Raw genomic sequence first — 27,876 nt, 5'->3', positions numbered from 1 at the left:
GACCCCAACACCAAAAAAGTTGTGAGTCTCGCAGAGTGAGACACTTCCTGTCCCTTGTTGAAATCACATATGATGAGGTGTAAAGACAAGAACATACGCAGGAACTGACAAAGAAAGGAGACTAAAGCAAAGAAAAAACAAAAAGCACCCTCTCTGCCCAAGACCAGACGTGCCAGAACGACTCCAAAAATGAGCTTCTGATGGTACGTACCAGAAGCGGACAGACAAGGGCACAAATCTTGAGTGAACAGTAAATGATTTTTAAAATATGTAGACACCCTTGGAACCACTCCCTGGATCAAGACAGAAAACATTTTCAGCACCCCAGAAGGCTCCTTCACTCACCTGCCCCGTCAGTACCCAGTCATACTCTGAAAGGTAACCATTACCCTGACTTCTATCACCACGATTCCTTTTACTTGCTCTTGAACTTCATAGAAATGAAATCATATAGTGTGTATCCGTCCTTCGGCACCACGTCTGTGACGTTCATCTCATCCATGTTGGGGATGTAACAAGTTCACTCTCTCCCACTGCCATGTACCTAGTCCCCAGTATGAACAGCACAGTGTATGTATCCATCCTCCAGCTGATGGACATATGGGCTGTTTCCAGTTTGGGGTCGTTAAGAATAAAGTCACATGAACAGTCTTGTGTCTGTCTTTGGTGGACATTAGCACTCACTGATGTTGGGTATACATCCTGGGACCAGAGGAGGCAGACGTTCAGTTTTAGTAGACACTGCCGAACTTCCAAAGGGGACGCACCACCTTACACTATTAGCAAGATGTGGAGAGCTCTAGTTGCTCCCTGTCCTCCGACCAGCTCTTAGCGTCTCGGGCATTTTCCTTTTAGCGGTTCTGGAGTGGGCACAGCAGCGCCTAACTGTGGCTTTAATTTTGCAGTACATCTTAAGTCTTTTAAGTATGACCTATTTTACAGAGGATTTCAGAGATACAGAAACTTTGTCTACAACATTTAAGGTGACTGAGACACCAGGAACACTTCATTTCTTTGACATCAACAAGCAAGTTTGGAGGAAATATTCTGATGGGCATATTTGCCAAACAACTAAAGATTAACACTGCAAATGCTCACAGTTATTTTATGTCCTTTTAGATAAACGTTTGCCAAAAGGCGTTATGAAGAGAACATTTTTCTATGCAGACATGTCTGAACATGCCCATAGTGTTAAATGAGTCCTGAGACTAAGAAATCCTGAATCATTCCTGCAACAAATTCCAAAGCCCACAAAAGCTTCTTGTTGCCTTCATTGTCTTTATTTATTTATTTTTTTAAGATTTTATTTATTTGAGGGACCCTGGGTGGCTCAGTTGGTTAAGCGTCTGCCTTCGGCTCAGGTCATGATCCTGGGATCGAGCCCCGCCATCAGGCTCCTTGCTCAGTGGGGAGCCTACTTCTCCCCCTGCCTGCTGCCTCCCCTGCTTGTGCGCTCTCTCTCTCTCTGACAAATAAATGAATAAAGTCTTTAAAAAAAAAAAAGATTTATTTGAGAGAGAGAGTGTGAGAGTGGGGAGGAGCAGAGGGGGAGAAGCAGACTCCCTGCTGAACGTGGAGCCTGAGATCACAACCTGAGCCAAAACCAAGAGTGGGATGCTTAACCGACTGAGGCACCCAGGCGCCCCTTCACCATCTTTTTAATTTAATTTAATTTAATTTAATTTAGTTACCCCATTTATACTTGTGGGATGTGAAGGAGGAGGACTGAGCAAATCTGGCCAGGATATTTTGAGGAGAATATAATCAAAATCCACATATAACACCCTCATTTTATCTGAATGTTTGTTAGTGTTCAACTTAAGCAGGGGATCTGCACCATACACTTGGACTACAGATGAGACCCCTAGTTTTATAGAACACCTGGGAGTTTTCATAGTCTTTTCCAGAGCGAGCTCAATTAATGAGAGAATGCATTTAAACGGACTTGACTTTAGTTTCTAGGTTTAAATTGCTGAGAGAATGCTGGCAGTAAGGAAGATGGATTAAAAAAAAAAATACACTAAAAACTTTTGAATTGCAAATGCAAATAAATATAAGCTGGTTGAAAAAAGTGAAACCACACACAAAGTAAAATTCCTGTCTCTTCCCGTCCTCCATGCCCCTGTGCACACCCTTTTCCTCCGAAAACCATTCTACCAGGTTGGTGTGGATAGTCTCAGACCTTTGTATGCATTTACAAAGGTGTGTTTGCTGTATACATATGTGCTATATACATATATACGTTCACATCCCTGTCCACATATCATACACATTCATCACACACACGTATATGTGTATACACACAGGATTTGTTATCCATATACACACAGAATTTGTTTTCATAAATGGGATGCTAGTGGAGCTATTACACTGAAACTTGATTTTTTCCACTAAAGAAAATATCTTAGGGGGCGCCTGGCTGGCTCAGTTGGAAGAGCATGTGACTCTTGATCTTGGGGTCGTGAGTTCGAGCCCCATGTGGATGTAGAGATTACTTAAATACATAAAACTTAAAAAAAAAAAGAAAATATCTTGGAAGTATTTTATGTCAGTACATTTAGATCTACCTTGTTCTTTTTAGCGACTATGCATATTTTTAGAAAAATTAAACACCATAGTTGAGTAGAGATATATAAACTACATAAATGGCATAAAAGGACCTGCCGTGCAAAGTCAAAGTTCTCCGACTGCTTTCCTGACCTGCCATTTCCATTCTCTCGAAACAATTACTGCTTAATTCTTTTTTTTTTTTTTTTTTAATTTTTTTATTGTTATGTTAATCCCCCTACACTACATCACTAGTTCCAGATACAGTGCTCCATGATTCATTGCCTGCGCACAACACCCAGTGCTCCATGCAGAACGTGCCCTCCTCAATACCCATCACCAGGCCAACCCATCCTCCCAACCCCCTCCCCTCTAGAACCCCCAGCCTGCTCCTCAGAGTCCATCGTCTCTCATGGTTCTTCTCCCCCTCCGATTTCCCCCCCTTCATTCTTCCCCTCCTGCTACATTCTTCTTCTTCTTTTTTTCTTTCTTAACATATATTGCATTATTTGTTTCAGAGGTACAGATCTGAGATTCAACAGTCTTGCACAGTTCACAGCGCTTACCAGAACACATACCCTCCCCAGTGTCCATCACCCAGTCACCCCATCCCTCCCACCCCACCCCCCACTCCAGCAACCCTCAGTTTGTTTCCTGAGATTAAGAATTCCTCATATCAGTGAGGTCATATGATACATGTCTTTCTCTGTTTGACTTATTTCGCTCAGCATAATACCCTCCAGTTCCATCCACGTCGTTGCAAATGGCAAGATCTTATTCCTTTTGATGGCTGCATAATATTCCATTGTATATATATACCACATCTTCTTTATCCATTCATCTGTTGATGGACATCTTGGCTCTTTCCACAGTTTGGCTATTGTGGACATTGCTGCTATAAACATCGGGGTGCACGTAGCCTTTCGGGTCCCTACTTTTGTATCTTTGGGGTAAATACCCAGTAGTGCAATTGCTGGATCATATGGTAGCTCTATTTTCAACTTTTTGAGGAACCTCCATACTGTTTTCCAGAGTGGCTGCACCAGCTTGCATTCCCACCAACAGTGGAGGAGGGTTCCCCTTTCTCCGCATCCCCGCCAACATCTGTCATTTCCTGACTTGTTAATTTTAGCCATTCTGACTGGTGTGAGGTGGTATCTCATTGAGGTTTTGATTTGGATTTCCCTGATGCCGAGCGATATTGAACACTTTTTCATGTGTCTGTTGGCCATTTGGATGTCTTCTTTGGAAAAATGTCTGTTCATGTCTTCTGCCCATTTCTTGATTGGATTCTTTGTTCTTTGGGTGTTGAGTTTGATGAGTTCTTTATAGATTTTGGATACTAGCCCTTTATCTGATATGTCATTTGCAAATATCTTCTCCCATTCTGTCAGTTGTCTTTTGGTTTTGTTGACTGTTTCCTTGGCTTTGCAAAAGCTTTTGATCTTGATGAAGTCCCAATAGTTCATTTTTGCCCTTGCTTCCCTTGCCTTTGGCAATGTTTCTAGGAAGAAGTTGCTGCGGTTGAGGTCGAAGAGGTTGCTGCCTGTGTTCTCCTTTAGGATTTTGATGGACTCCTGTCTCACATTGAGGTCTTTCAACCATTTGGAGTCTATTTTTGTGTGTGGTGTAAGGAAATGGTCCAGTTTCATTCTTCTGCATGTGGCTGTCCAATTTTCCCAACACCATTTGTTGAAGAGACTGTCTTTTTTCCATTGCACATTCTTTCCTGCTTTGTCAAAGATTAGTTGACCATAGAGTTGAGGGTCCATTTCTGGGCTCTCTATTCTGTTCCATTGATCTATGTGTCTGTTTTTGTGCCAGTACCATACTGTCTTGATGATGACAGCTTTGTAGTAGATACTGCTTAATTCTTATGTATCCTTTTGGAAACTTACTTGCACACTGACAAACTTATTTACCTTTTTGTCTGTTTGTTTGTTAAGGAAACGGGATGATATATACTAATCATTCTGGAACTTGCTTTTAGGTCTAACTGTATCTTAAACATTTTTCTGTGGTATTACATACACTACTGCCTCATTCTTTCTAATAGCTACTAAGCATTCCACTGTATAAATGTATCGTAATTTATGTAATTTGTGTAATTATTCCTTTACTGATGGAAACTGAAGTTGTTTCCAGGTGGGTTTTTTTTTTTTTTTTTTTAAAGATTTTATTTATTTATTTGAGAGAGAGAATGAGAGAGAGAGCATGAGAGGGGTGAGGGTCAGAGGGAGAAGCAGACTCCCTGCCGAGCAGGGAGCCCGATGCGGGACTCGATTCCGGGACTCCAGGATCATGACCTGAGCCGAAGGCAGTCGCTTAACCAACTGAGCCACCCAGGCGCCCTTTTTTTTTCTATTTTAAATAACATTACAAATCGGAGGGGGAGACGAACCATGAGAGACGATGGACTCTGAAAAACAAACTGAGGGTTCTGGGAGGGGGGGTGGGAGGATGGATTAGCCTGGTGATGGGTATTAAAGAGTGCACATTCTGCATGGAGCACTGGGTGTTATATGCAAACAATGAATCATGGAACACTACATCAAAAACTAATGATGTAATGTATGGTGATTAACATAACATAATAATAAGAAAAAATAAATAACATTACAATACACATCCTAGTAGTAGAACTACTGGCCAAATGGTGTGCACATTTTTAATTATTGCTAATTGCCCTTGCAAAAGATTGTACTCGTTTACATATCCCCCAACAATGTATAAGAGAATCCTCTCACACGAAGGAAGATTGATTTATAAAAAGCTGAAAGATTGTCCCTCTGCTCCACAATATACTAATTGATACATACAAGTGAGCTGTAAGGGAGGTCTCCAGTGATCCACCCGGGGGTCACACTCATTTTAATTAATAATCTGAATGAGCACACAGATGGCAGGGGAAGCACATTTGAAGGTAATATAAAGCTTCTCAGTGGGTTAGCTAATAGGACAGGTGACAGAATGAAGATGTCAAAAAAAAAAAAAAACTCTTGACAATTAGCAATTATGGACATACTAATGAGATTAAATTTAGTATGGACAATGGAAAATCCTACATTTTGGGGATGAATCCCAATTGCACAAGTACAGGATGGGGAAGGCCAGGTGCTACAAAGCAGGAATTTGCAACCATTTTACCCAACAGGAAACTGAGGCTTGGAGAAATTGAGTCATAAACTGGTAAGTGATCGAGTGAGGCTTGAGCCCCAGTTTGTTTGACTCCAAAATTGTCTCCACCACACCATGAGGAAGACCGGGGCGAGAGGGGGAGCATATCGAAGGTTCATAATGAATCACTGGCTTCATAAAAAGAGATTGTGCCTGGCAAGGAAGGGGACGAGCCTACTCCACCCTGTGGCTGTGTGGGGTGCACCTGGAGCCCCGAATTCAGTTCTGACCACTTCAACCTAACATTAACAACCTCACATGTGGCCCAGGAGCAGCAGTGAGGATGATGATGGGTGAAACGGTGTCCATGTCTTAGGAGAAGAGCCACAGATGTCCTGGAATGTTTGAGGCCCATTATGAAGAGGGCTAAGCCTTACAGAAAATGTAAATAGAAACTCTGAGTGGAAAATAGAGACAGATGAATTCTGTCCAATAAAAAGAACCTGGGGATTTCCTGAGTGATGAGGGTGACCGGAGCGCTTTTTGTTCTAATGAGGTGCCTCTTGCTGGGTCTCTCCAGAGCTTCAGGATGAGGCTGCTTGCTAGAAAGACCAAGCCTTGATCAGAAGCTTGCACCTTTCAGCCCCACGGTGAACCCTGTGGGAGAGGAGGGACTGCGGACTGATTCAATGATCAACGGCCAATGATTTGATCAATCATGCTCATGTGGTGAAACCCCTTCACGGTGGAGTTCAGGGAGCTTCCAACTTGGTGAAAACATTAAGGTGCTGGGAGGGCGGTCCTCTTAGCTGGGGCATGGAAGCTCTGTGCCCGCCCTCGCCCCCCAATACCTTGCTCTGTGCATCTCTCCCGTTGGGCTGTTCTGAGTTGTATCCTTTGTAATAAACTGGGGATAGTAACTGAAATGCTTTCCTAAGTTCTAGGAGTCATTTTAGCAAATTATTGAACCTGAGGAGGGGGGATGACATTGTAGCCAAGTGGGACAGAAGTGTGGGTGACCTGGGGACTTGATACTTCTGACTGGTGTCTGAAATGAGGGCAGTCTTGGGGGGCTAACTCTGGTAGTTAGTGTCAGAACTGAACTGAATTGTAGGCTACTCAGCTAGTGTCTGGAGGAAAACAACCTATCAAGGAGGAAGCAAGTTTCCCATTCCTGCAGAAATGTTCAAGCAGGGACCAATGAGCTGACTGTGGCGAAGTTGGTGCAGGGACTCTTGCCTGGGGTGGGGGACGGGCCCAGATGAACTCTCAGGCAGTGAGAAACAGTTGATGGATGGGCACTGATCTGCAAACTTCTCCCGGCTCAGTGATGAAGAGTACAGCAGCGGAGAAGCATTTAGGAACTTTTACTAGCATTTTGACATTACTGTGTCACCAAAGTCATGCTCAGGAGGTTCATTTCTTTAAACAGAGTCCAGACCTATCTGGGTATTACTCAGTTTGGTGGGTGGGGCGACACATGAAGCGGGTGCTGCAGCCTGGTCACGCACAGTAGGACCACACTGAGTTCTGCAACAGATCGGAAATTAAAAAGCGGGTCCTTTACCACCAGTGGTCTGAGAAGCACTGCTCAGAGGCCTCAGGCTCACTGTGACATCCCTGGTGAAGCCCTGCTTGACCATCCCAGCTAAAAAGGGCTCTTCCTCTTCCTTTGCGCCAGGCCCCCGTCTGTTCTCCCCACGGTACTTATCAACACTTGCTATCCACCATGTATCGTGTTATCCGTTTATATTGACTGCTCCCCCTGCCAGTCTGTGAGGCCACCAGCACAGGAAGCTCAGCAATCTTACCCACCCCTACATCACCAGTGCACAGACTACCTGGCACCGAGAAAGGATCCGAAAAATGAGGGCTGAATGAATGACTTGTTATGTGATAAAGCACTCCTGATACAACTTTTGTTTTTGGTAATGGTGGGCTAGGTTATTCCACCAACCCTCCCATGGCAAAAACTAAAACTGCTGAAATATTAAAAGCACCTCCTTAAAAGCCCTTGGCGTGCTCACAAGATAGTCCGGAATTACCAGCCCAAACAGAGGCAAGTGGGAACCCAGAGAGGTAAGAGGACCTTGGACATCTTTTTTAGCTTGAGGATATTTGTCAATCTGGGCAAAACTAAACTTGGGTTTTGGTGGCCTCATGGGACCAGAGAGCAGAGCATCAAACCCCCAGACCCGCTGAAGCAGGTCAGTCTAATAGGAGACCCACCCCACATTAAGCTGGGCACCCAAAGGGCTACACGTTCAAGGAAAAGGTGACCCAGAAGAGACCCCCTGTATCCCAAAGGCTACAGGGAAGGTTGTCAGTGCTGAGGAGAGCTGAGCGAGGAGTGCTCTGAGGTGTTGTGCCCACAAGCCAGGCTTCACGTAAACCTGCAGCTCTGTTCTGCATCACTGGGGTGGTTTGGGAAGTCTCATGCTGGGAATTTAGTTTTCAGTGTCTGGCAAAAGAAAATGCAAACCCACCCCGATGTTTATAGCAGCAATGTCCACAATAGCCAAACTGTGGAAAGAGCCAAGATGTCCATCGACAGATGAATGGATAAAGAAGATGTGGTATATATATACAATGGAATATTATGCAGCCATCAAAAGGAATGAGATCTTGCCATTTGCAACGACGTGGATGGAACTGGAGGGTATTATGCTGAGTGAAATAAGTCAAACAGAGAAAGACATGTATCATATGACCTCACTGATATGAGGAATTCTTAATCTCAGGAAACAAACTGAGGGTTGCTGGAATGGGGGGTGGGGTGGGAGGGATGGGGTGACTGGGTGATGGACACTGGGGAGGGTATGTGCTCTGGTAAGCGCTGTGAATTGTGCAAGACTGTTGAATCTCAGATCTGTACCTCTGAAACAAATAATGCAATATATGTTAAGAAAGAAAAGAAGAAGAAGAATGTAGCAGGAGGGGAAGAATGAAGGGGGGGAAATCGGAGGGGGAGAAGAACCATGAGAGAAGATGGACTCTGAAAAACAAACTGAGGGTTCTAGAGGGGAGGGGGGTGGGAGGATGGGTTAGCCTGGTGATGGGTATTGAGGAGGGCACGTTCTGCATGGAGCACTGGGTGTTATGCACAAACAATGAATCATGGAACGCTATATCTAAAACTAATGATGTAATGTATGGGGATTAACATAACAATAAAAAAAATTAAAAAAAAAAAAGAAAAAAAAGAAAATGCAAACCCTCCCTTCGATTCTGACATCAGTTCCAGTATGTGTTTTCTCCCCACATCACCCCTCTGACACCAGCTGGGGGTTCTGAAATTCAACTCTGTTCTGATACCGTCTACCTGGACACAGCCTTGGGTCCCACAGGTGACAGGCTCAGTCCTACCTGTGCTTCTGACCAAACAGCCATAGATTGGAGGTTCCAGTGACCCCCTCCTTGGGTTCCATTAATTTGCTAGAGTGGCTCACAGGACTCAAGAGAAACATTTTACTAACTAGATTACCGGATTAACTATTAACTAGATTCGTTATAAAAGGATGTAACTCAGGAAAAGATGCACTAGGGCAAAGCATAGGGAAGGGTGTGGAGAGCTTCCATGCCCTCTGGGCATGCCACTCCCCTGAAATCTCCCCGTGTCCCCCAGCCCAGAAGCTCTCTGAACCCCGTCCTTTGGGTTTTTATGGAGACTTCACTGATTGATTAAATCATCGATTAAATCGTGTTTTATCAAATCACTGGCCATAGGCAACTGAACTCAATCTTCAGCCCTTCTCTTCTCCCCAAGGTTGGAGGTCAGAGGTGGGACTGAAAGTTCTAACCCTGTAATTGTATGGGAGGTTCCTCTGGTGACCAGCCCCCACCCCTAGGGGCTTTCCAAAAGTCACTTCATTAACATGACAAAAGACACGCTGATCACTCTCCACCCTTAAGGAAATTCACAGGCTTGGGCAGCTCTGAGTCAGGAACTGAGAAAAAGACCAAACACACATTTCTTATTTTAAATCATGATACAACACTCCCTACCGAAAGGAGACTCAACCTGGGCCTCCCATTCATCCGAAAAATTCATTTTCAAGAACACCACCAGCGCACTGTTAGGCGGCCACGAACACAGGGACACACAGTAGGCTACTGCCCCATGAGCACAGGCCAGGAGAAAAATCACACAACAGAGAGCCCCAGCAACGTCACATAGTGGAATGATCTGTCACAGATGGTAAAACCATTATATTGACTGTGTGTAAAGAAAGCAAGGCAAATTCGACATTGTCTTCAACCGAACAGTATATATAAGAAGTGACTGAGCCACCTTGAACTAGGCAATGCTTCTTAGAAACGACATGAAAAGCATGAGCAAAAAAAAGAAAAGCTAGGTAGACGAGACATCATTACATTTAAAAACGTCTGTGCTTCAAAGGACACAATCAAGGAAGTGAAAAAGCAATCTGCAGAATGGGGGACAATTTTTGCAAATCACGGATCTGATTAGGGTCTAGGATCCGTACTGTAGAAAGAACACTTAAAATGCTATAATAAAAGAGAAATAACCCAGTAATGAAATTACTTTGCAATCTGTTCCTTCGTGCGTTTGAAAAATTTTAAGCAGCTACAAATATTGTCCCTTCTAGTGCACGGATGACTTTAACGGACTCCGAGCAAGCCAGCTTGGTTTCCCTCTGAGTCTCACGTGCACTCGGGTCTTTTATCAGGGTGTGCATTAACACTGGCCGCAGGCTTTTAGCTGAAGACCATCAATATAAGACACAGCCACAGTGCTCCAACTGAGCACTCACGCTTGGTGGCTCTGGTAGAAACAAAATTGAAAACAGTATTTGAGCCTTGGTATCATATTTCCCAGAGAGGCAACCTGAGACAGGACTGTGTTTTGGACACAAGAGACCGCAGTGATTTGTGAAATCAATAACTCCACCAAATGGCTTCAAAGACGTTAAGTGAACTGTCTATGGTCACTCTGCTAGTGAGTTGTGGACTCACCATCTGAACCCAGGCAGTCTGACTCTAGAGCCACTCCCGTCCATGATCCTCCAGAAGCGATTTCTAATCCCTGACCGGGTCCAAAACGTGTCCTTTGGCATGGGCAGGGCCAGGGGACACAGCCAGGTGAGGAGTGTTTGGGGATCCTAGGACCACATTTATGTCTTTCTTAGGAAGTGTGGATTGCCTCCGGACACTGGTTCCGGCAGGGGGCAGAGCTCTGCTTCCATGGGGTGGGGGAAGTCTATAGTACAGTTTGCTTATTTCAGGCTGGGCTAAGGTTTTGCAAAAATTTTGGGAGCACAAGGATGTCTTGAGGTACAGCAACCTCTGGGGTCTCTGGCACTTAAGGTTCCCAAAGTAGAAACTCAGCATGGTAGCTGCTAGCTTTCTGAGCACTGGGAAACGAGGACTCAGTGTTTCCGCTCCGGGCTTAGCTCCCGGAGCAGAGCAGGCTACCTGCCTGAGTCTGTGGTACTAAGACCATCTTGTGTCAGGAGCTGGGCCATTTGCGGAAGGCCGTTTCCAAGCTTCAGAAGCAAATTCCCCTGGGAGTTCCTTCCTCTGTGTGGGTCAGTTGACATCACTGTGGACAAGATGTACGTGGGCACCTATTCAGGAGTCCAGCCTAAGATGGGACAGCCTCCTTGTGCCTCACAGAGCACTGGTGAAGGCCAGAGCTGAAGATAAGAAATAACGTTCCCAAATGCCGTGGCCTTTCAAGTTAAATGCATAGCCCTTCACCAAGAATTTGATCAGGGAGGTGGTCGGGAAAGCAAGGCTGGCAATATAGCTTGGTTATGTTAACAACCCCACCATCATCACGAGTACAGCTTTACAAGCTTGGCCCACTGACTCTTAATAATAAAGAGACACTATCCATTTTATAGATGAAGAAACCGAGGCTCAGAAAGGCTCGGTTACTTCCCCAGGGTCATATAGCTAGGAGATGGGGGAGCGAAAACTTGAACCCAGGCTTGTCTGACTCCAAAGCTGGGGTGGGAGCTGCTAAAGCACTCTGATGGCCTACCTCTCAGGGAGGTAGCAAAGATGGAAAACACTGGGGCTCACACCACACTCTGCAGTTTTGGGGGTAGACCTCAAGGGGTAGAGTGGGCAGTGGAAGTCTGAAGAAGAAACACAAGCAAGGTGAGTCCCTGTGGCCAGCAGCAAGAAAGACCAGGAGACCCCAGAAAGAGGGCTTGGGCCCAAGGATGGTGGACAGACACCTTTCCTGGTGTCTTCCCTGAATAAAGATGACATTTGGTAATTGTAGTAACTTTTGCATCTCTCTCCTAGACCCTGTGTTGCTCACAGGGCAATGCTGAGCTGACCAGCTTGGCAAAGGGGGAGAGCTGGGCTTCTGGGGCCACCCACAAAGGTGACCTGGCTGTGAATTCTTCTTTGGTCCCACTGCTGGCAGACCACCTTAATGTCCCTGGCTTTATTACAGATCTTTTAAAGGGTATGCATCACCCTATTAATAGTACCTTCTATACAGAGAATAATGGCATTTTCCCTTCACGTCTGCTTCAAGTGAAGCTCGGAAGAGCTCCATCGAGCCCTTCCCAGGCTGCATTTAGGCAAGTGTTCTGCGGTAATGAGCATCACCAACTGTTCACTGCTGTAACCGAGGTGCTATAATCATGTGCTTGGTGACAATATCGGGGTGGGGTGGGGTGGGGCTTCCTTACCTCATCTGAAGAGCCATTTTCCACTCTGAATCTTCCAGCCCTTTGGATGGCTCCATCGGCATCACTGGAAATAAGCTAGGGGACAAGAGAGCGCTCAGTTAGGTAGCTGGGTCGCCATGTGCAAAGCCTCTTCTGTCTGTCTGTATCTGTCCTACAAGTAAGCCAAATCCAACGACAGCTGGAGGGCCTAGCCTAGAAGCTAGTGGTCTTTCTGAAGCTCTGTCAGCCAAGCCCTCACACAGTTGGTCTCCACAGTCTTTAGGAAGCTGAAGAGGGAGGACCCCCTAACTGGCAAGAGTAGGAAAACAAGAGCATCAAATCTAAATGTGAACATTTTCAATATAATTTAAATGTGAACATATTCCAATACTGAGAAATATCAAAGTGATGCTCCCTGGAAAAACAATCTTAATACACATCACATGTGGACAAGTGCAGCTCACAGATGGCAAAACTGGAAGCCAAGTCTCAAGTTCGGCCATCTTCACAGGAAAGCCTGAAAAACAATTAATGGCTGGCATGAACTCAAAACTCTACTAACATCACAGAAAGCTCTTGTGCTTCATTCAGTTTTAAATGGTCTCCAAAAGGCCAATTAGCCCCTTCCAAGGCAGGCAGGCTCTATTTGAGCTCTGGCAACAGGATGCTTGCAAATAGACAGTCTTCAAGGAGCTCACTGGTAGGATGAGATGAGTGAGATCAGGGCTTGGCGCATCAGTCCTAAAATTATTGACTCGAGATTTAACTTATTTTCTCCCAAATCTCCTAGATTTCTCAGTAGCAACTTGGGAAAATGACATGTCTTTTTTTAACCTTTAAATCTACCCACGATTTGTAGCCACGATCTGCCAAGAATTTCCATTTCCCAGACTCATTAGAATGCGCTTGCCCTGGGGAGGACACTTCTTACCTCTCAAGACTTACCTGGTAAAACAGATAACATGATTTCTTAAGAAAGACGGTTATCTCCTATTTTCACTCATGTTAAGAGATATGAAAGCGTGAAAATGGAAAAAAATAAGGGGAAACCCAACAAAAATCCCCAGGGAAAATTATTTGCAAAAGGCTGATAAATCTTTTCCACGCTAAATATAGAAATAATAGTATGTAATATTTATTGAGCACTTCTAGAAGCCATGTACTGTTTGGCTTTCACAAGCATTCTCTCATTTAACTCTCAAAATAGCAACACGGGTAGGTACCATCATTGTTCTCATCTACCAATAAGGAAACTGAGGCAGAGGAAGGTAGAATAACCAGCCATAGTCATATCCTAGTTAGTACCTGGGAGGCCTGGGATGTGAATGCAGGCAGCCAGACTTCAGAAACCCATCGTCCTCACCTAACCGCTGCCCCACCTAACCATCCTCCGTGGAATAAAAATATTGTTATGTGTATGTTTAGCTGTTTATGGCATTAGATTATTACACGCTCGATAAACCAAAGACAAGCAACAGAGGCTATGTGGTAAAGGATTTAACCCTGTCCAAGAGAGCTCTGGCCTTTGCCCTCGGCTCCTGAGAGGTCATCTCTAAGCCCTGGGAATGTCCTGCAGGAGTGTCTGTTTACCTGGGCTTTGAGCCACACAGGAGAATAACCTGACTTGTGGGCAGGGGGTGCTTTGGGTTACACGGTATCAGATCTACCTCTGGACACCAAGACTCAGGTGAGCTTTCCTGGTGCATATACTGTCACACATCATTGCCAGGATGGGTTATTGCTGTCCTTGAGCCCACCGGGAGAGGACAAGCCCACCAGGAGAGGACAACTGGGAAGCTCTGCATTTGGAACTCTCCTGGACTCTGTCCCATGTGTCTGTTGCCTTGGCTAATCTGAACCTGTATCCTTTTGCCGTAATAAACCATAAGCAAGCCTAGTAGCTTTCACTAGATTCTGTGAGTTCCGTTCTAGCAAATTATTGAACCTGAGAGCAGCCCTGGGGACCCCTGTACTCTGCAGTTAATGTCAGAAGTGAGGTCTGGTGGCCTGTTTCCTAGTTTAGAGAGGCCAATTCTCAAGTACAAGAGCAAGATGAATGTGGGTCTCCTGGGGTCATCGCCATTTTCATGGGGGAAGGATAGAGGACTCAGTGTCAGTTTCTTCTTTGCTTGTGAGCTTCTACTCACTGTCTGTTAAAATAGTAAAATAAAGGTTATAGCAAATAGGTTTCAAGTCAAGTGTTCTTGGTGTAGGCTGCCTCAAGGGCTTTGGGAAAAGTGTTCTGAGGTTACATCTGGAGAGAAAAGAGAGCTGCCATCAATTAATACACCTGCCACAGGTGAATAAAGAGACGGGGGGACATGTGCTCCCCTGAATTAGAGGTCTGTAGCTAGTCTCAACTGGGACTCAAAGGCTTGGGAGGAGAGCTGACAGTCATTCACTGATTCGTTCATTCGTTCACCTAACAAAAGTAAAATGTCCACCACTATATTCCAGACACTGCCAGGCAGAGGCAATAATGCCCTTTGCTGTCGTGAGATTAGAACGAGAAATTAATTCCTTCTCTTGCTTAAAAGGTTCAGGAAGCAGAAAGGAAGAACACGTTTAATGATCTGATGGCTGGACGGAATTTGGCTCCCTCGGATCTGAAGCCCCCAGGCACAGAACTCGGGCTTCAGGCTGACACGTCTGACGCTTGCACCTTTACCATCTCGGCCACCACTATCTGCACCCATGTCACTGTCACCTTTCATCCGGATGACTGCACCTGCCTCCTAGCAGGTCGAGGCACCCATCCACCATCTCCAACCCAATCTGCACACCGCCGGGCAATTTTGGCAAACTACAAATCCAGCTGTCCCACAGTCCCACCTCCGTCCCAGCACCCTGGTCCTTCCCACCAGAGGACGGGCGCGCAGAGCACTCCTTTGCCCAGATGGCCCTCTCCCATCTTCCCCTAAAGAACTCCTCCTCATCCTCCACATTCACTGCCAGACCTCACTGCCTGGGGAAAATGACCCCAACAAGTGCTGGAGCACTCCTGCGAGCTGTGATTTACATTTCTTTGTGTGATGACGTGACTCATGCCGGTTCTCCTGCTGTGCTCCCCTGCGCACCAACGATAAGCCCCACGGAGACAGTGACGGCTTGTTTTTCTCACCACCGCAGCCCCAGAGCGAAGCACCCTGTCTGACACGTACAGATGTCCACTACACACTCACCAAGTAAGAAATACGTGACTAGATGAAGGCCAAATTCCTCCTGAAATGACCAAAGGAACATAAAACTGGGGCTAAGATCTATGCCAGTCCTGGAAACCGGACGTTCATGACTCACACAAGAAATTTCAAGGAAATTCTACCAGGTCTATCATAAAGGAACGACCAGCGTGAAGGACAGGCCAAATAACCCGAGTCACCACGTGCAAGGGAAAGCCAGGCCGCTGGTGACGGAATCGGATCCAGCACGTCCAGCCAGCAGCCCGGACACCTGCCGGCAGGGCCCGCCTGAGGTTAGCGAGGGTATAGGTGGGCAGGTGACTCACTGGTCATGATGGCAGAGTGACGTGGTGCCAGCTGGCCGAATGGCAGTCCCAGGGCTCCCCCTCACAGCCGGTTCGGGCAGCCGGCTACGTAAAGCAGAAGGTGCCACGCTGCCCGGGGCCCCGGGGAGGACGGGTACACCAGCCGATGGGAAAGGAGACAGTGCTCCAGGGAACTTAGGGACGAGAAAAATAAAACTGCAGGAAAAAAAATCCTTTTAATGCAGCAGAGAAGCTGTTTCTGTCAATAATTTTCTATTATTCCTCATACTCGTGATCTGGCCAATTAAAACTATAGAAAATCGAAACTCTCCCCTTTGTTGGAAGATCCGACTCAGGAATGAAATAATGTCTACTAGCACCTATCTAAATGTCCAATACCACATAACCTAGAAGCCCCCTGCCCCGGCTCTTCCAATGTGGTGCAGAGTTCTGGCTGTCACCAACATACACTCTTGCCATCTCCTCCAGGGATGGGATGCCCTGGACACATGGCCAGACCAATTTCCCTTAAGGTGGCTGTTTGACTTAATTCTCTCCACTTGAAGGTGGGTCCAAGTCCCAGGTGGCACGTGGGGAGCTAGGGCCTTTAGGAGGGGAGATGCCTCAATTTTTCCTCTAGAAGATACCAAAAAGAACAATGAACAAAACCCAAGGAAAGCAAGGGGAAGTAATCAATAAAAGATCAGAGCAGAAATTACAGATTTAAAAAGACAGTGCAATCAGTAAACACTTCCAAGAAATCACCAGCAAGTCTGCTTTTAAAAAGCGAAGAACAAACATGAATATAGAGTGATAATAAGGAAAACATAACTGCTAAGAAGAAAGAGATTTTTTTAAAGCATGACAGAATGCTACTTGAGATGATACAAGCATTATCAGAACCTTCCATGAAATGGACATTTTCCAGGAAAATACACATAATGAAAACTGGTTTCGGAAGAGAAAGAAACCTGAAGTACCAGTAACTGCTTGTAGAAATGGGGCAGTAGTGAGAACCCGGCCCCATAGGCGCCCCCCCCCCTCCCCGGCTCACTCACAGCGAGGCCGCAGAGCCTCCCTCAAAGAAGAGAGTAGCAGAATCCTTTTGCATTTGTTTTGATGTAGAAGTTCAGGGACAGGGTGTTAACATATGCATAACATCAGTAATACTAAGAAAAGAGGGCAGGATTTTTATTTTATTTTCTTTTATCTTGTCTGACATCTCTGATTCGGTCATACCCCAAAGGAAGAGCCATGTTGAGGAAGATTGTGAGAGAGATAGAGAGATAGAGAGAGAGAGAGAGAGAGAGAGAGAGAGAGAGGAGGCAAACCAAATGATCGTTTGACTCGCGAGGGATTCCTTCAGAGTTCCTGCACTGTCCCATGCCGTAGCCATGAGCCCCATTTAAATTTTACGTTACTTACAATAAAATTAAAAAAAAAAAATTCAGTTCCTCAGTAGCTGACATTCAGGTGCTCAATGCTGTCATGTGGCTACTCGGCTGGACAGTCCAAATCACAAATTTCCACAGACACAGGAAGTGCTGTCGGGCAGGACTGTGAAGACTGGACTCAGAGGCCATTCTGGGTGACCGGGATCACATCGGTTTCTCAGGCGGAAACTCCTGAGAGTTAATTACATACACTAAAAACAGTGGAAATTCATGGAAATTTCACATCTTGAGTAAAGGCTTTGGTCCAAACTCAGCCAGAGTGTAACGGATTCATTTAACACTAAGCTGTGTTCAATGTATTAGATGTTTTATTTCTGGAAAAAAGTACTATCCAAGCAATTATATCCAGTTGTGTGATTTAACAAATTAATTTAAAAGAAAAAAAAAACCAGGAAGTATAAAATGTTATTCATTAGCTACTGTAAATAAGAGTTTTATTCGTTTAATATTACAGGCAATTAAGTGAGACTATTTCCTAAGTTAATGTGAATACGTAATTTTTCAAAAACAAAAGGCTTTCTCTTTCTACTTAGTTGCTTTGTTTCTTTGGGCTGGTGTCTGTTTCCATTCTAAAGCAGTGCTAGGATTCCCTGTGGCCTCTGTTATCATGCACTCTACAGAGGTCACATTCAGGTGTATAAATCACAGAAACAGTATTTTAACCTAGAAAAAATATCTCAAAATGTTAATATAAAGTACATCTTAAAAAATAATATTTCCAATTTCTACCCCCTCCCCTCTCCATCTCTTTTCTTTACAATGAGTGGTTCTGAGTGTGGGTTTTGGCACACAACTGCTCAGGTTCAAATCTCAGCTCTATACTTATTAGTTGTGTGACCTTGGGCAAATCACTTAATTTTTCCTCTCTAAATGTTGGCTTCTTTATCTCTCAGATAGGGACAATGATTGTAGCCACTTCCGGGCTCATGGAGAACATTCAATAATATAAAATATGTAATGAGCCTAGAACAGTGCCTGGACATATGGAATGCTCAATAAATGTATACTAACACTAGTAACAAAATGAATATAAAATGCTCTGATTATTAGAGTTAGTATGATTAAACTGTTTTTAATGCTGAATTTAAATGTTTGGAAGCTCTGCTTAAATATTTGTCTATCTAGCAAACGTTTGCGAGAACCTATTTTTCAGGCCCTGTACTAACTGCTGGAATTAGACAAATGCAGCATGATCGCTGCCCTGGAGGAGCCCAGAGCCTAGTGGGAGAGAAACAAACATATAAAGAGATAAATCACCACACAATCTGGTTAAATGCCATAACAGTAGCAAGAATGGGGTGCTGGGGGAGGTCAGAGGCTGGAGAGACCAACTCTGCCCGAGGGAAGTGGAGAAGCTGTCATTGCTGTAATGAAATTTATTCTGGAAGGTGTACAGGCCTTTGAGAAACGATTTCCAACAGAAGATTTTTTTTTTTTTTATTAAAGATTTTATTTATTTATTTGACAGAGAGAGAGCGAGAGAGGGAACACAAGCAGGGGGAGTGGGAGAGGGAGAAGCAGGCCTCCCGCGGAGCAGGGAGCCCGATGCGGGACTCGATCCCAGGACCCTGGGATCATGACCTGAGCCGAAGGCAGCCGCTTAACGACTGAGCCACCCAGGCGCCCAGAAGATTTTTTTTTAAACCACGAATACAAGTCAAGAAGACCCATCTGACGCTGTCTCTGCAAATCATGGACACACACCCATACCCACACAGACACACACACCTGACTTCAAAAGCACTGCTCAGAAGGGAAGAAAGTGTAAATGTTTCCATCAAAAACAATTGTTGAATCAGTATTTTGTACGCCTGAAACTAATATAACACTGTATGTTAACTATACTTCAGTAAAAAAAAAAAAAAAAGAAAGAAAAAGAGAAAAAAAAGGCTGGGGAGCCGGGGTCAATGGGCCTAAAGCTGGGTGGAATGAGCCATCCCTTGACTGGTGAGTGCGGCTCCGGGCCGTGTCCTGGTCACTTTTGGTGCACTTCTGCTGCCTGCAGGGAGAGGCAAGGAGTAGGGGTGGGGACCAGAGATGCTCTCTTTTCTCCCTCTCTCTACGTGATCCTCTTCTGCTTGGGCCAAGGGCCAGGGAAAAGCTTGGGGGCTGGGGCAGCTAGCGTGCTGGGCACCAGCATGCATGTCAGAACATCCGGGTTGGTTAGAAGGTCCTCCAGCCAGGATGACGGATGTTGACTGAAGGAAAACCACCGAGGCTTCAGATCCGGGCTCAGACTCTTTATTGCCATCATCATCCCTGGCCACCATCCTCAGCAAACGCAGCGTCTGTCACAATGATTTACCTGCTGTCTTGAGCTCATGTCCTCCGCTTTCTCAAATCGAATGACCTCATTTACTTCATGGCTTTGCTGCCCACTGCTAAAACCCTGCACATGCGCTCACCCTCACTGGCATGGCTCGGTCATCACACACCCAGCTTGCAACCCGCTTCAGTGTTTTAGGTGTATGTTCTGGCTGGGGCCTGTGGTCAGTTATGTCAATGCTGCGCTTCCCAACACATGGGTCTCCTGTCCTGCCGACCTCTCCTCGTGCCCCCTGCATCCAGCCCCAGCTCTCAACCACCCGCTACCAAGGACATTCTCCCTCTTTTCTTTCTGTGTTCAAACACACAATTAGCTCAGGCTAACTGACCCTGGCTAGACCTTCACGACCACGCCCTGATTCCTTCCTCTGTTCTTTTCTCACGTTCCATTACATCTCCCCCCTTGGCTCTGGCTTCTCAAGTCGCTCCAGATTCACCCTTTCTTCAAAGAGATGATGACCTCTCCACCTATTTTACTGAGAAACGTGAGGTCCGTCAGGATGAGTACCATCCTTTGACCCTCCACCTCAAAATGTATCTGTCTTTGTTTCCTCATAAAAATAATATCTGACTATCAGTCCCTGATGCTCAGCTTCCCTGTAAAATACTTCTGAAGATTCAGCACAAAAGAGGACAACTCATGAGTTCGAAGAAAGACTGCCCATCCTGTGGCCAAGATTTCAGGACATTTTCTACTCAGTCTATGGCTAACGGAGAAGAACGGAGAAACACATTCGATCCCTGACTGTTGCCTGACACAGAGCAAATCTGTGGTCAGCACAGGAAGCTGGAGGGCACTTTATTTGTCCTTCTGCGGTCTCACCTTGGCTGAGAGACATTGGGTCTATATTAAGAATGACAATAAGATATTGGGAGTCATCCTTACACTGCAGGGGTGCTGCATTTTAAGGTAGCTGCCGCCACATTAGCGTCCCAGGTAGGGAGAGAGACAGGAGGAGTCCTGGAGTGGGGCTTCCTGGGGAGTACATACAGTTTTGCCACAGTGCCCAAGGGTGACTGGGATGGGGAAAGACTCAACCTCGTGATAATCTCCATCGTATTCTTTAATCCACACAGATGCCATTTTCTCAAGCTTAGGTAAAGAGTTGAGCACACATTACTTTGATACTCCTCTTCCAACCAGACTGCTATCTGTCCCCCGCCCCCCAGCACCTGCTATACATATAAATTCCGGATCCACTGGTTCAGAGCAGCCAAAGCCAAGCATGGAGAACATCCTATCTCCCTCCAGCAGAGCTTTACAAGATAAACACCAGCTAGACACTGGACACCGATCAGGGAGTTCTGTACAACCACTGGCCATTCAGCTCGTCGGCTCAGAGAAGCTACGGCACCCAAAAGGACAATGAGAGCTGATGGCCAGTCATATCTTGTCTGTTGAAAAATACAAGGTCCAAATAGCTCTTTGTTTTTATTTGAAGATTTTGTTAAAAAACAAAAACAAAAACAAAAACAAAAACAACCCAACATGGAGCTATGGAAAAAAAAAATACTACAGATGGTCTTGAAAACTAGAAAGGAAAGCACACCATGTTTTTACTCTGAAACCAAAATAAAATTTCAGAAAAGCAGTTGTTGTCCTCAATAAGGCAGAAGACATGATCTCTGCAACAAGTGTATAAAGTTTTTGGAAGGGATTAAAAAAAGAGGACCAAAAAACGCAAACGCGGGATTAACATCCTTGTTGACAGGAAGCAAAATGTTCATTGTAGAAAACAGCAACAGTAAATATATTCTTTATTTAAGATGCTTCCCCACAAAGAAAAGGAACAAAATGAAACGAAAACAATGAGAAAGAAAAGACAGTTATAAAGGACAGAGAAAAAGACCTTTCTTACTATTGTGCGGGGGGAAAATGAGCAATAATCAAAGATACAGCAAAAGAGAATATTCATCTCTGACATAAATCCAGAGACTAAGAATCAAAGAGATGCAATGTTTTAGGCAAAATTAATGAAAAGAGAAACACACAGAGAAGTTACGGGAAACTTTAAAATAAAAGAGTAAAGAAGAAAATCTGAGAAAAATCCAGGTGGGAAAGGTCATCAAGAAAGAAAATAAACTGCCCCGGGCTTCTCTTCAGAACACTGTAAGGCAGAAGCTAACCACACTGGGTTGAATGGTGTCCCCTCAAATTTACGTCCATCTGGAATCTTAGAATGTGCCCTTATTTGCAAAGAGGGTCTTTGCAGATGTGATTGAGTAAATTAAGATGAGGACATACTGGATTAGGGTGGGACCAAAACCCAATGGCTGGTGTCTTCACAAGAGACAAGAGAGGAGGGTGCAGACCCCGGGATGCGGGGAAGAAGGCCTTGGAATGAGCCTGGAATGAGCCGGCTATAAGCCCAAAGGATGCCCAGGATTGCAGGCAGCCCCGGAGGCAGGAAGAAGCAAGGAAGGATTTTTCCCTAGAACCTTCCAAGAAGGAGCATGGCCTGCCATCATGTTGATTTTGGACATCCAGTCTCCAGAACTGTGGGAGAATACATTTCTGTTGTTTTAAGCCATTCAGTTTGTGGCCATTTGTGACTGTAGGCCTATGAAATGAATACAGTGTCAGATCAGAATTTGTCAAGTTTTAAGAGAAAAAGCTGATCATTTGGAAATTTATTCTTAAGTTATTCTTGTAGAAGCCATTACTCGAGAGTCTCAGATCTGTAACGATTGAGAACAGATACCTTCATACACTGCCTGAAAACTTACCTGGAACTCCGGGATAAGGATTGGTTCTGGAGGTCACAGCCAAAGGCATCAGACATGAGGGAGAAAAGCATTTGGATGGGAAGAGAAAAAAGTTGGTTGTGGAAGAGCATCTACATCTGCGGAAAGATTAAACTTTGTTTTAAAGTAAAGATACCGATAAAATATACAAACCCATTTTGTATATAAATTTAATTTCTAAAGGGACATACAGTAAATCTTAATAGTGATTACCTGTAGGTGGTAGGATTACAGATGAATTTAATTTTCCTGTGCTTCTCAGTATATTTCAAATTTTCTATGATGAACATGCATTCCCTTTATAATCAGAGAAGTATATTTAGAAGTGTGCTGGCATGCACACGCACACACACACACACACACACACACACACAAAGACTGGGAAGTAATATAAAAAATCTGAGAAGAGGAAAAGAATTTATCAGACACTAGATTTTTAGCTAAACTGATCTTTTAGCTAATACGTGGCCCTCTGGCGGTGAGCTAATTACCACTGGAGACACAACCACAACAAAAGAACCACGAGCCCTGCCCACTAGAAAAGGTGAAATGACCACAACTAATTACAGTGTAAAATATGACAGGTACCACAGAGAAAGGCAAAGAAATCGAGGGTTCTTTTTTTTAAATTTTTTTGAGAGAGTGAGCAAGAGAGTGAGAGAGAGAGGTGGAGGTGGGGGGGGGTGAAGGGAGAGGGAGAATCCTAGTCAGACTCCATGAGGGGTTCGATCTCACGACCCTGAGATCATGACCTGAACCGAAATCAAGAGTCAGATGCTTAACCGACTGAACCACCCAGGGGCCTCAAGAAATGGAGGGTCCTAAAGGGTGAAAGATGACTTTCCCATAGGGGAATCACGTAAGGCTGCTTGGAAAACAGACCCGGCAGATGCATATTTCAAGAAGGTATTTTAGAAGGAAAGAGAGCCATAAAGAGGCCTGGGTAATGGTGGGTAAAGGCCTGTTCGGCTGGATCATGGGCCATATGAGCCAAGGCTCCAAAGACAGGCTGGAGAGAGACTGTGGGAAAGCCTTAAATGTCAGGCTAAACAATTTCCTGCTTTACCCCACAAACAAAGGAGAGATGCTGAAGGTTGTTTGTCTGAAAGCTTCAAGATGATATTGACAGAGCTGAATATTTGGGAAAGAACTCTTTAGGGCATTAAGGAAATCAAAGCCCCCAGACTCAGGTTAATTACAGCTGAGCATTCTGACAAAATGGATGTAATCTTATCAAAACTAGTGGCGTGGAATCGTAGAAATGTCAGGGAGACTAGATAAAGTGCCAGAAGCTCGGGGAAGGAGGAAATGACATCATTGCCACACACAAAAAAGACTCTACAGAAGCAAACTTCCCTGCTCTTTTCTTTTTCCCAGCTCCGTAAGAGATCAAATGAGAAACACGCAAGGACCTTAAAGTCACTTTCATTATGGAAGCTTGTAACTGTACGCCATTCAGCCCACCCCAGACATAATGAATTAGGGTTCAAACAAACTCCTCAAGTGACTTTTATGAACAATAAAGTTTGAGGGGCATTGGAACAGGCCATAACACGGCAAGATAACAGAACTTCTTGGTAAATACAACCTACTGGGATAAGGTGGGGGGACAAGCTCTACAACTTACTAGTTGCGTGACCTTGAACAAGTTGTTAATCTCTCTGAACTTTCGTTATCTCCCTAGTAAAATGGGGGTAGTAACACCTCATCAGGTGATTGTGGAATTTGAATTAGTATACATACATATACACATATATATTTCCATGCATACATATATACACATATGTGTGCATCTATCTCCCTACCACTCAAAAGGTTGTCTGGCATTGAATGTGCACATCCACGTGAATAAATAGCAAACTAGCCATGAAATCTGTCTAGGACATACATCCAATAGGATTTGCTAAGAGATTGGATGTGGGGTATGGGAGATTTCCTGGTTTCTGGAATCAGCAACTGAAAAGAAGGTAGCATCATTCCCTCAGCGGTCTGAGGTAGGGAAGAGGGACAGCCTGAGTTCAGTTTGGGGCATGTTGAGGTTCAGCCGCCTGCAGGCCATCCCAGGAGAGACATCCAGTGGGCATTTGGGCAAATGGTTCTACGTGCTGTGGATAAAGATCTGGGAAGAATACATGGATGTATGAGTCACAGTCTGAAGGCAGTAACTGAAGCCATGGGGTAGGAGAGATCACCAAGAAGGAGTGTGTAGCATGAGCAGAGTATCTGAGACAGAACCCTGAGGGGCATCAAAATGTGAGGACCCGGCAGAAGAAAGGGAATCTGTAAAGAAGCTGAGAAGGTGAAGCAGGGAGGCAGAAGAAGGTGTTCACAGGGCCCGTGCTGCAGACTGGTCCTGGAAGATAAAGATTAGGCACGGATTTGGTAGCGATGAGGTCTTTGTGACCTTGGCAAGAGCAGGCTCAGTGAAGAAGGAGAAGGGGAAGCATCCAAAGGAGGAATTCAGAAGGAAAATTGTGGAACTATCACAGGGATCAAAAAGAGACTTCAGAGAGTGGCTGAAATGTGCTCCCAGAGTAATTAAAAAGTCTTACCATCTCTTGAGCAAATGTGGTTTGAGATTATATTTTAAAAGACTGCACCACAGTGATAACTATAGTAGACTGATTAAAAAGCTGAGACCAAAAAGCATACAATCCTTTTCTTACACATAAAGGAAACCGAAGTCACTGCTTTAATTAAATGGGTAGGATAGTTCCATTTAAAAATGAGAATATTAGCTGGGGCTCAACCGTAACAGTGAGGCGTGAAACTGGAAGCCCTTTGTGGCCAGTCAGCCATGGTGGCCATGCTGGACCCGGAGCTTGGCTTGCCCTACCCTCACCTGGTGGGGAAAAGCAACTGTAGAACCCACCACAGATGCTCCCATCTCTTACAAAGACAGTGAAAAGCTGCTCCAACCCATGAGATGGATGTGTACCTGAAGAAAGCAGAGACTTGACCTGAGACAGGGTGGGGCTGGAAGGCCAGGGCCTCAGCTGAGGGGCACTGGGAGGGACCTCAGTGAAACCTCAAACACTCTCCCTCCTGCGGCCCTGGGGGGGAGTGTCCCCCAACCTACAGGAGGCAGTTAGTAAGTTAAAAGGGCTAGACTCACTTCTGAGGGCTTAGAAAAGAGCTCTGAATATTCAGAGCCCACCTGGTGAAATACTGGAAAACAGACCAAATTCCTTTTCAGGTTTAACAGCACTGAGAGAAGTAAAAGAGTGGTTTTCAAACTCGAGTGTGTGTGTATGTTCGTGGTTGTTGGATCCCACAGTTCTGATGGTGGACCTGCCTAAATTCAGAAGTAAGCACATGTTCTTAAAAAGCATTTTCAAAACAATGAAAATATTTTCTCTTCATGAGAACAGTATACAAAGGTATATAACATGATATACTTTTGACCAAGTTAAAAATTTACTTTTGCTACAACGGATGGTATGCGCTGGTGAGCCCGGTCTTACTGGAAGCTGAGGGGGCAGGTGTAGGGCAGGGATCGCTCTGGCACAAGTAAGATGGGAGAGGCAAAGGACATTACCCAACAGGCACCAAGAAAGAGTGTGTGTTTGAGACACACATGAGAAATTTGCTTCCTGGGCATATGAAAAACCACAATCAAGGCAGAAAACTTGATTTCCTGTGAAGAATTTACTAAGCAAACAATCTGTTAACAATTTGTGTCTCTGGTTATATAAAAAATAAACAGTTACACACCGGTCAGAATTTGAAAGTATTTTTATAGTATACCAGGGTATTACTATACCCCACTACTTGAAAACCACTAGAGTCAGTGAACAAAGACCCTGGGACACCGGTAGAAAGTGTAGGAGCCAGAGATGGGCAGCTGAGCTGGGGTCGTTGCAGCAGCAGGGAGATCATCCTGTGGGGTAGGACATGGCAGCAGGGACAGGAGGCCACCAGGAAGAGCATGAGATACTGTGGACGTGCAGAAGGTTGGGAGTGGAGTGTCTCCAATTCTAATTGTTGTTGTTGTTGTTTTTTAAACTCCACACCCAACGTGGGGCTTGAACTCATGACCCCAAGGTGCTCTACCGACTGAGCCAGCTGGGTGCCCCTCTCCAGTTCTATTTTTGAAACTGGAGCGCATGCTCGTGCTGAATATCATGGAAGTGGCTGTTCCCAAGACTTTTGTGTGGGAAAATTTAGAGGACTTGTTTGGTATTCTTATTACAGTGTGTGTTTAGCTAGTGGATTTGGCATCATTTTGGGTCTCAACTATCCAAGATGGTCACCGAATGGCTGGTCAGGTGGCGCTAATTTTCCTCAAGCGTTGTTGATCTTATGAAAGTAAGTCACGCTATCTCAAAAAGTAGGGTGGGGAGGAGACAAGGGTCAAAGTCATTCTATAAACTTACTACCGTCAACAGGGGACAGAAGGTATGCTGTTAAGGGCTGGATATGGAAATGCCTTGTTTGTTTATGCTCTACCTTATTTTTATTTTATTTTTTAATTTTTACTTTAATTTTATTTATTTTATTTTTTATTTATATTTAATATAATATGTTATATTATATATATTATATATAATATAATAAATATTTATATTATTTTTATTTTATTTTATTTTATTTTAAAAGATGTATTTATTATTTTAGAGAGAAAGAGAGAGAGAGAGATCACAGGGGTGGGGTAGGGGAAAGGGAGAGAGAGTCTTAAGCAGACTCTGCACTGAGCTCAGAGCCTGACGCGGGACTCAATCTCACGACACTTGAGCCCAAACCAAGAGTTGGAGGCTTAACCAATTGTGCCACCCAGGCGCCCTTCTACCTTATTTTTAAGAAATGTTTAAAGCAGCTTACCAAAAGAGAGAGAAAAAAGAGAGAGAGTGCTCACGTGAGTGGGGGGAGGGGCAGAGGGAGAGGGAGACAATCCCAAACAGGCTGCACGGCCCAGCGTGGAGCCCAATGGGGGGCTTGGTCCCATGACCCTGAGATCATGACCTGCGTGGAAATCAAGAGTCGGACACTTAATTGACTGAGCCACGCAGGTGCCCCTTTCTGAAATATATTTTATTCAAAGGATAAAATTAGATACAGAGCAAGTTCAGAACAAGGGCAAATTAGGTGTGGGTAAATAAAATGAAAACAAGAGAATCAGATTAGGATGTAAGGTAGTTAGAAGCAAGCCATAAATAGGGCTCTGAGCTTCCTGGAGGCCAATGCAAAGAGGAGAAAACCCAAGTAATTTACAGACTTCCTACTGCCTATAAGATTAACAACCAAGCAGCTTCATGGGAGAAGCATTGTACTTTTTGGTCCTGAGCAAAACTTTTCTCATAGGTCCTCTTAAGAGTGAAACTTTGTGGAACACTGAGAAAAAACCTCAAGAGCATCCTACAAGAGACATACCATCTAGATGCATATGGCTCTTTCTATTCTGCCCACCAGCGCAAGTTAAAGGCATAACGCCAAGGCACAGATCAAGATAAGCAAGTCTAAGAGAGGCCACAGACAGCAGGCCAAATGTTTGTGGCTGTCTTATGGTTGAGATTAGTCCAAGAATTAAATTTAAACCATTTATGGCATGGATGTC

General features: G+C 44.7%; 1 protein-coding gene across 9 annotated transcripts in view; it reads right to left on the bottom strand.

Annotated features, from left to right (window-relative positions):
- Positions 1-27,876, bottom strand: part of GARNL3 (GTPase activating Rap/RanGAP domain like 3) — a 145,312-nt gene that overhangs the window by 71,232 nt on the left and 46,204 nt on the right. For all 9 annotated transcript variants that reach the window (XM_036112831.2, XM_036112833.2, XM_036112836.2 and 6 more), the window contains one exon: positions 12,336-12,410. In XM_036112831.2, coding sequence (XP_035968724.2) covers positions 12,336-12,410 — 75 coding nt within the window. The remainder of the gene's footprint in view (positions 1-12,335; positions 12,411-27,876) is intronic.

The sequence above is a fragment of the Halichoerus grypus genome, chromosome 14 (assembly GCF_964656455.1).
Source record: "Halichoerus grypus chromosome 14, mHalGry1.hap1.1, whole genome shotgun sequence".
NCBI lineage: Eukaryota > Metazoa > Chordata > Mammalia > Carnivora > Phocidae > Halichoerus > Halichoerus grypus.
This window is presented reverse-complemented; position numbering and strand designations above follow the sequence as displayed.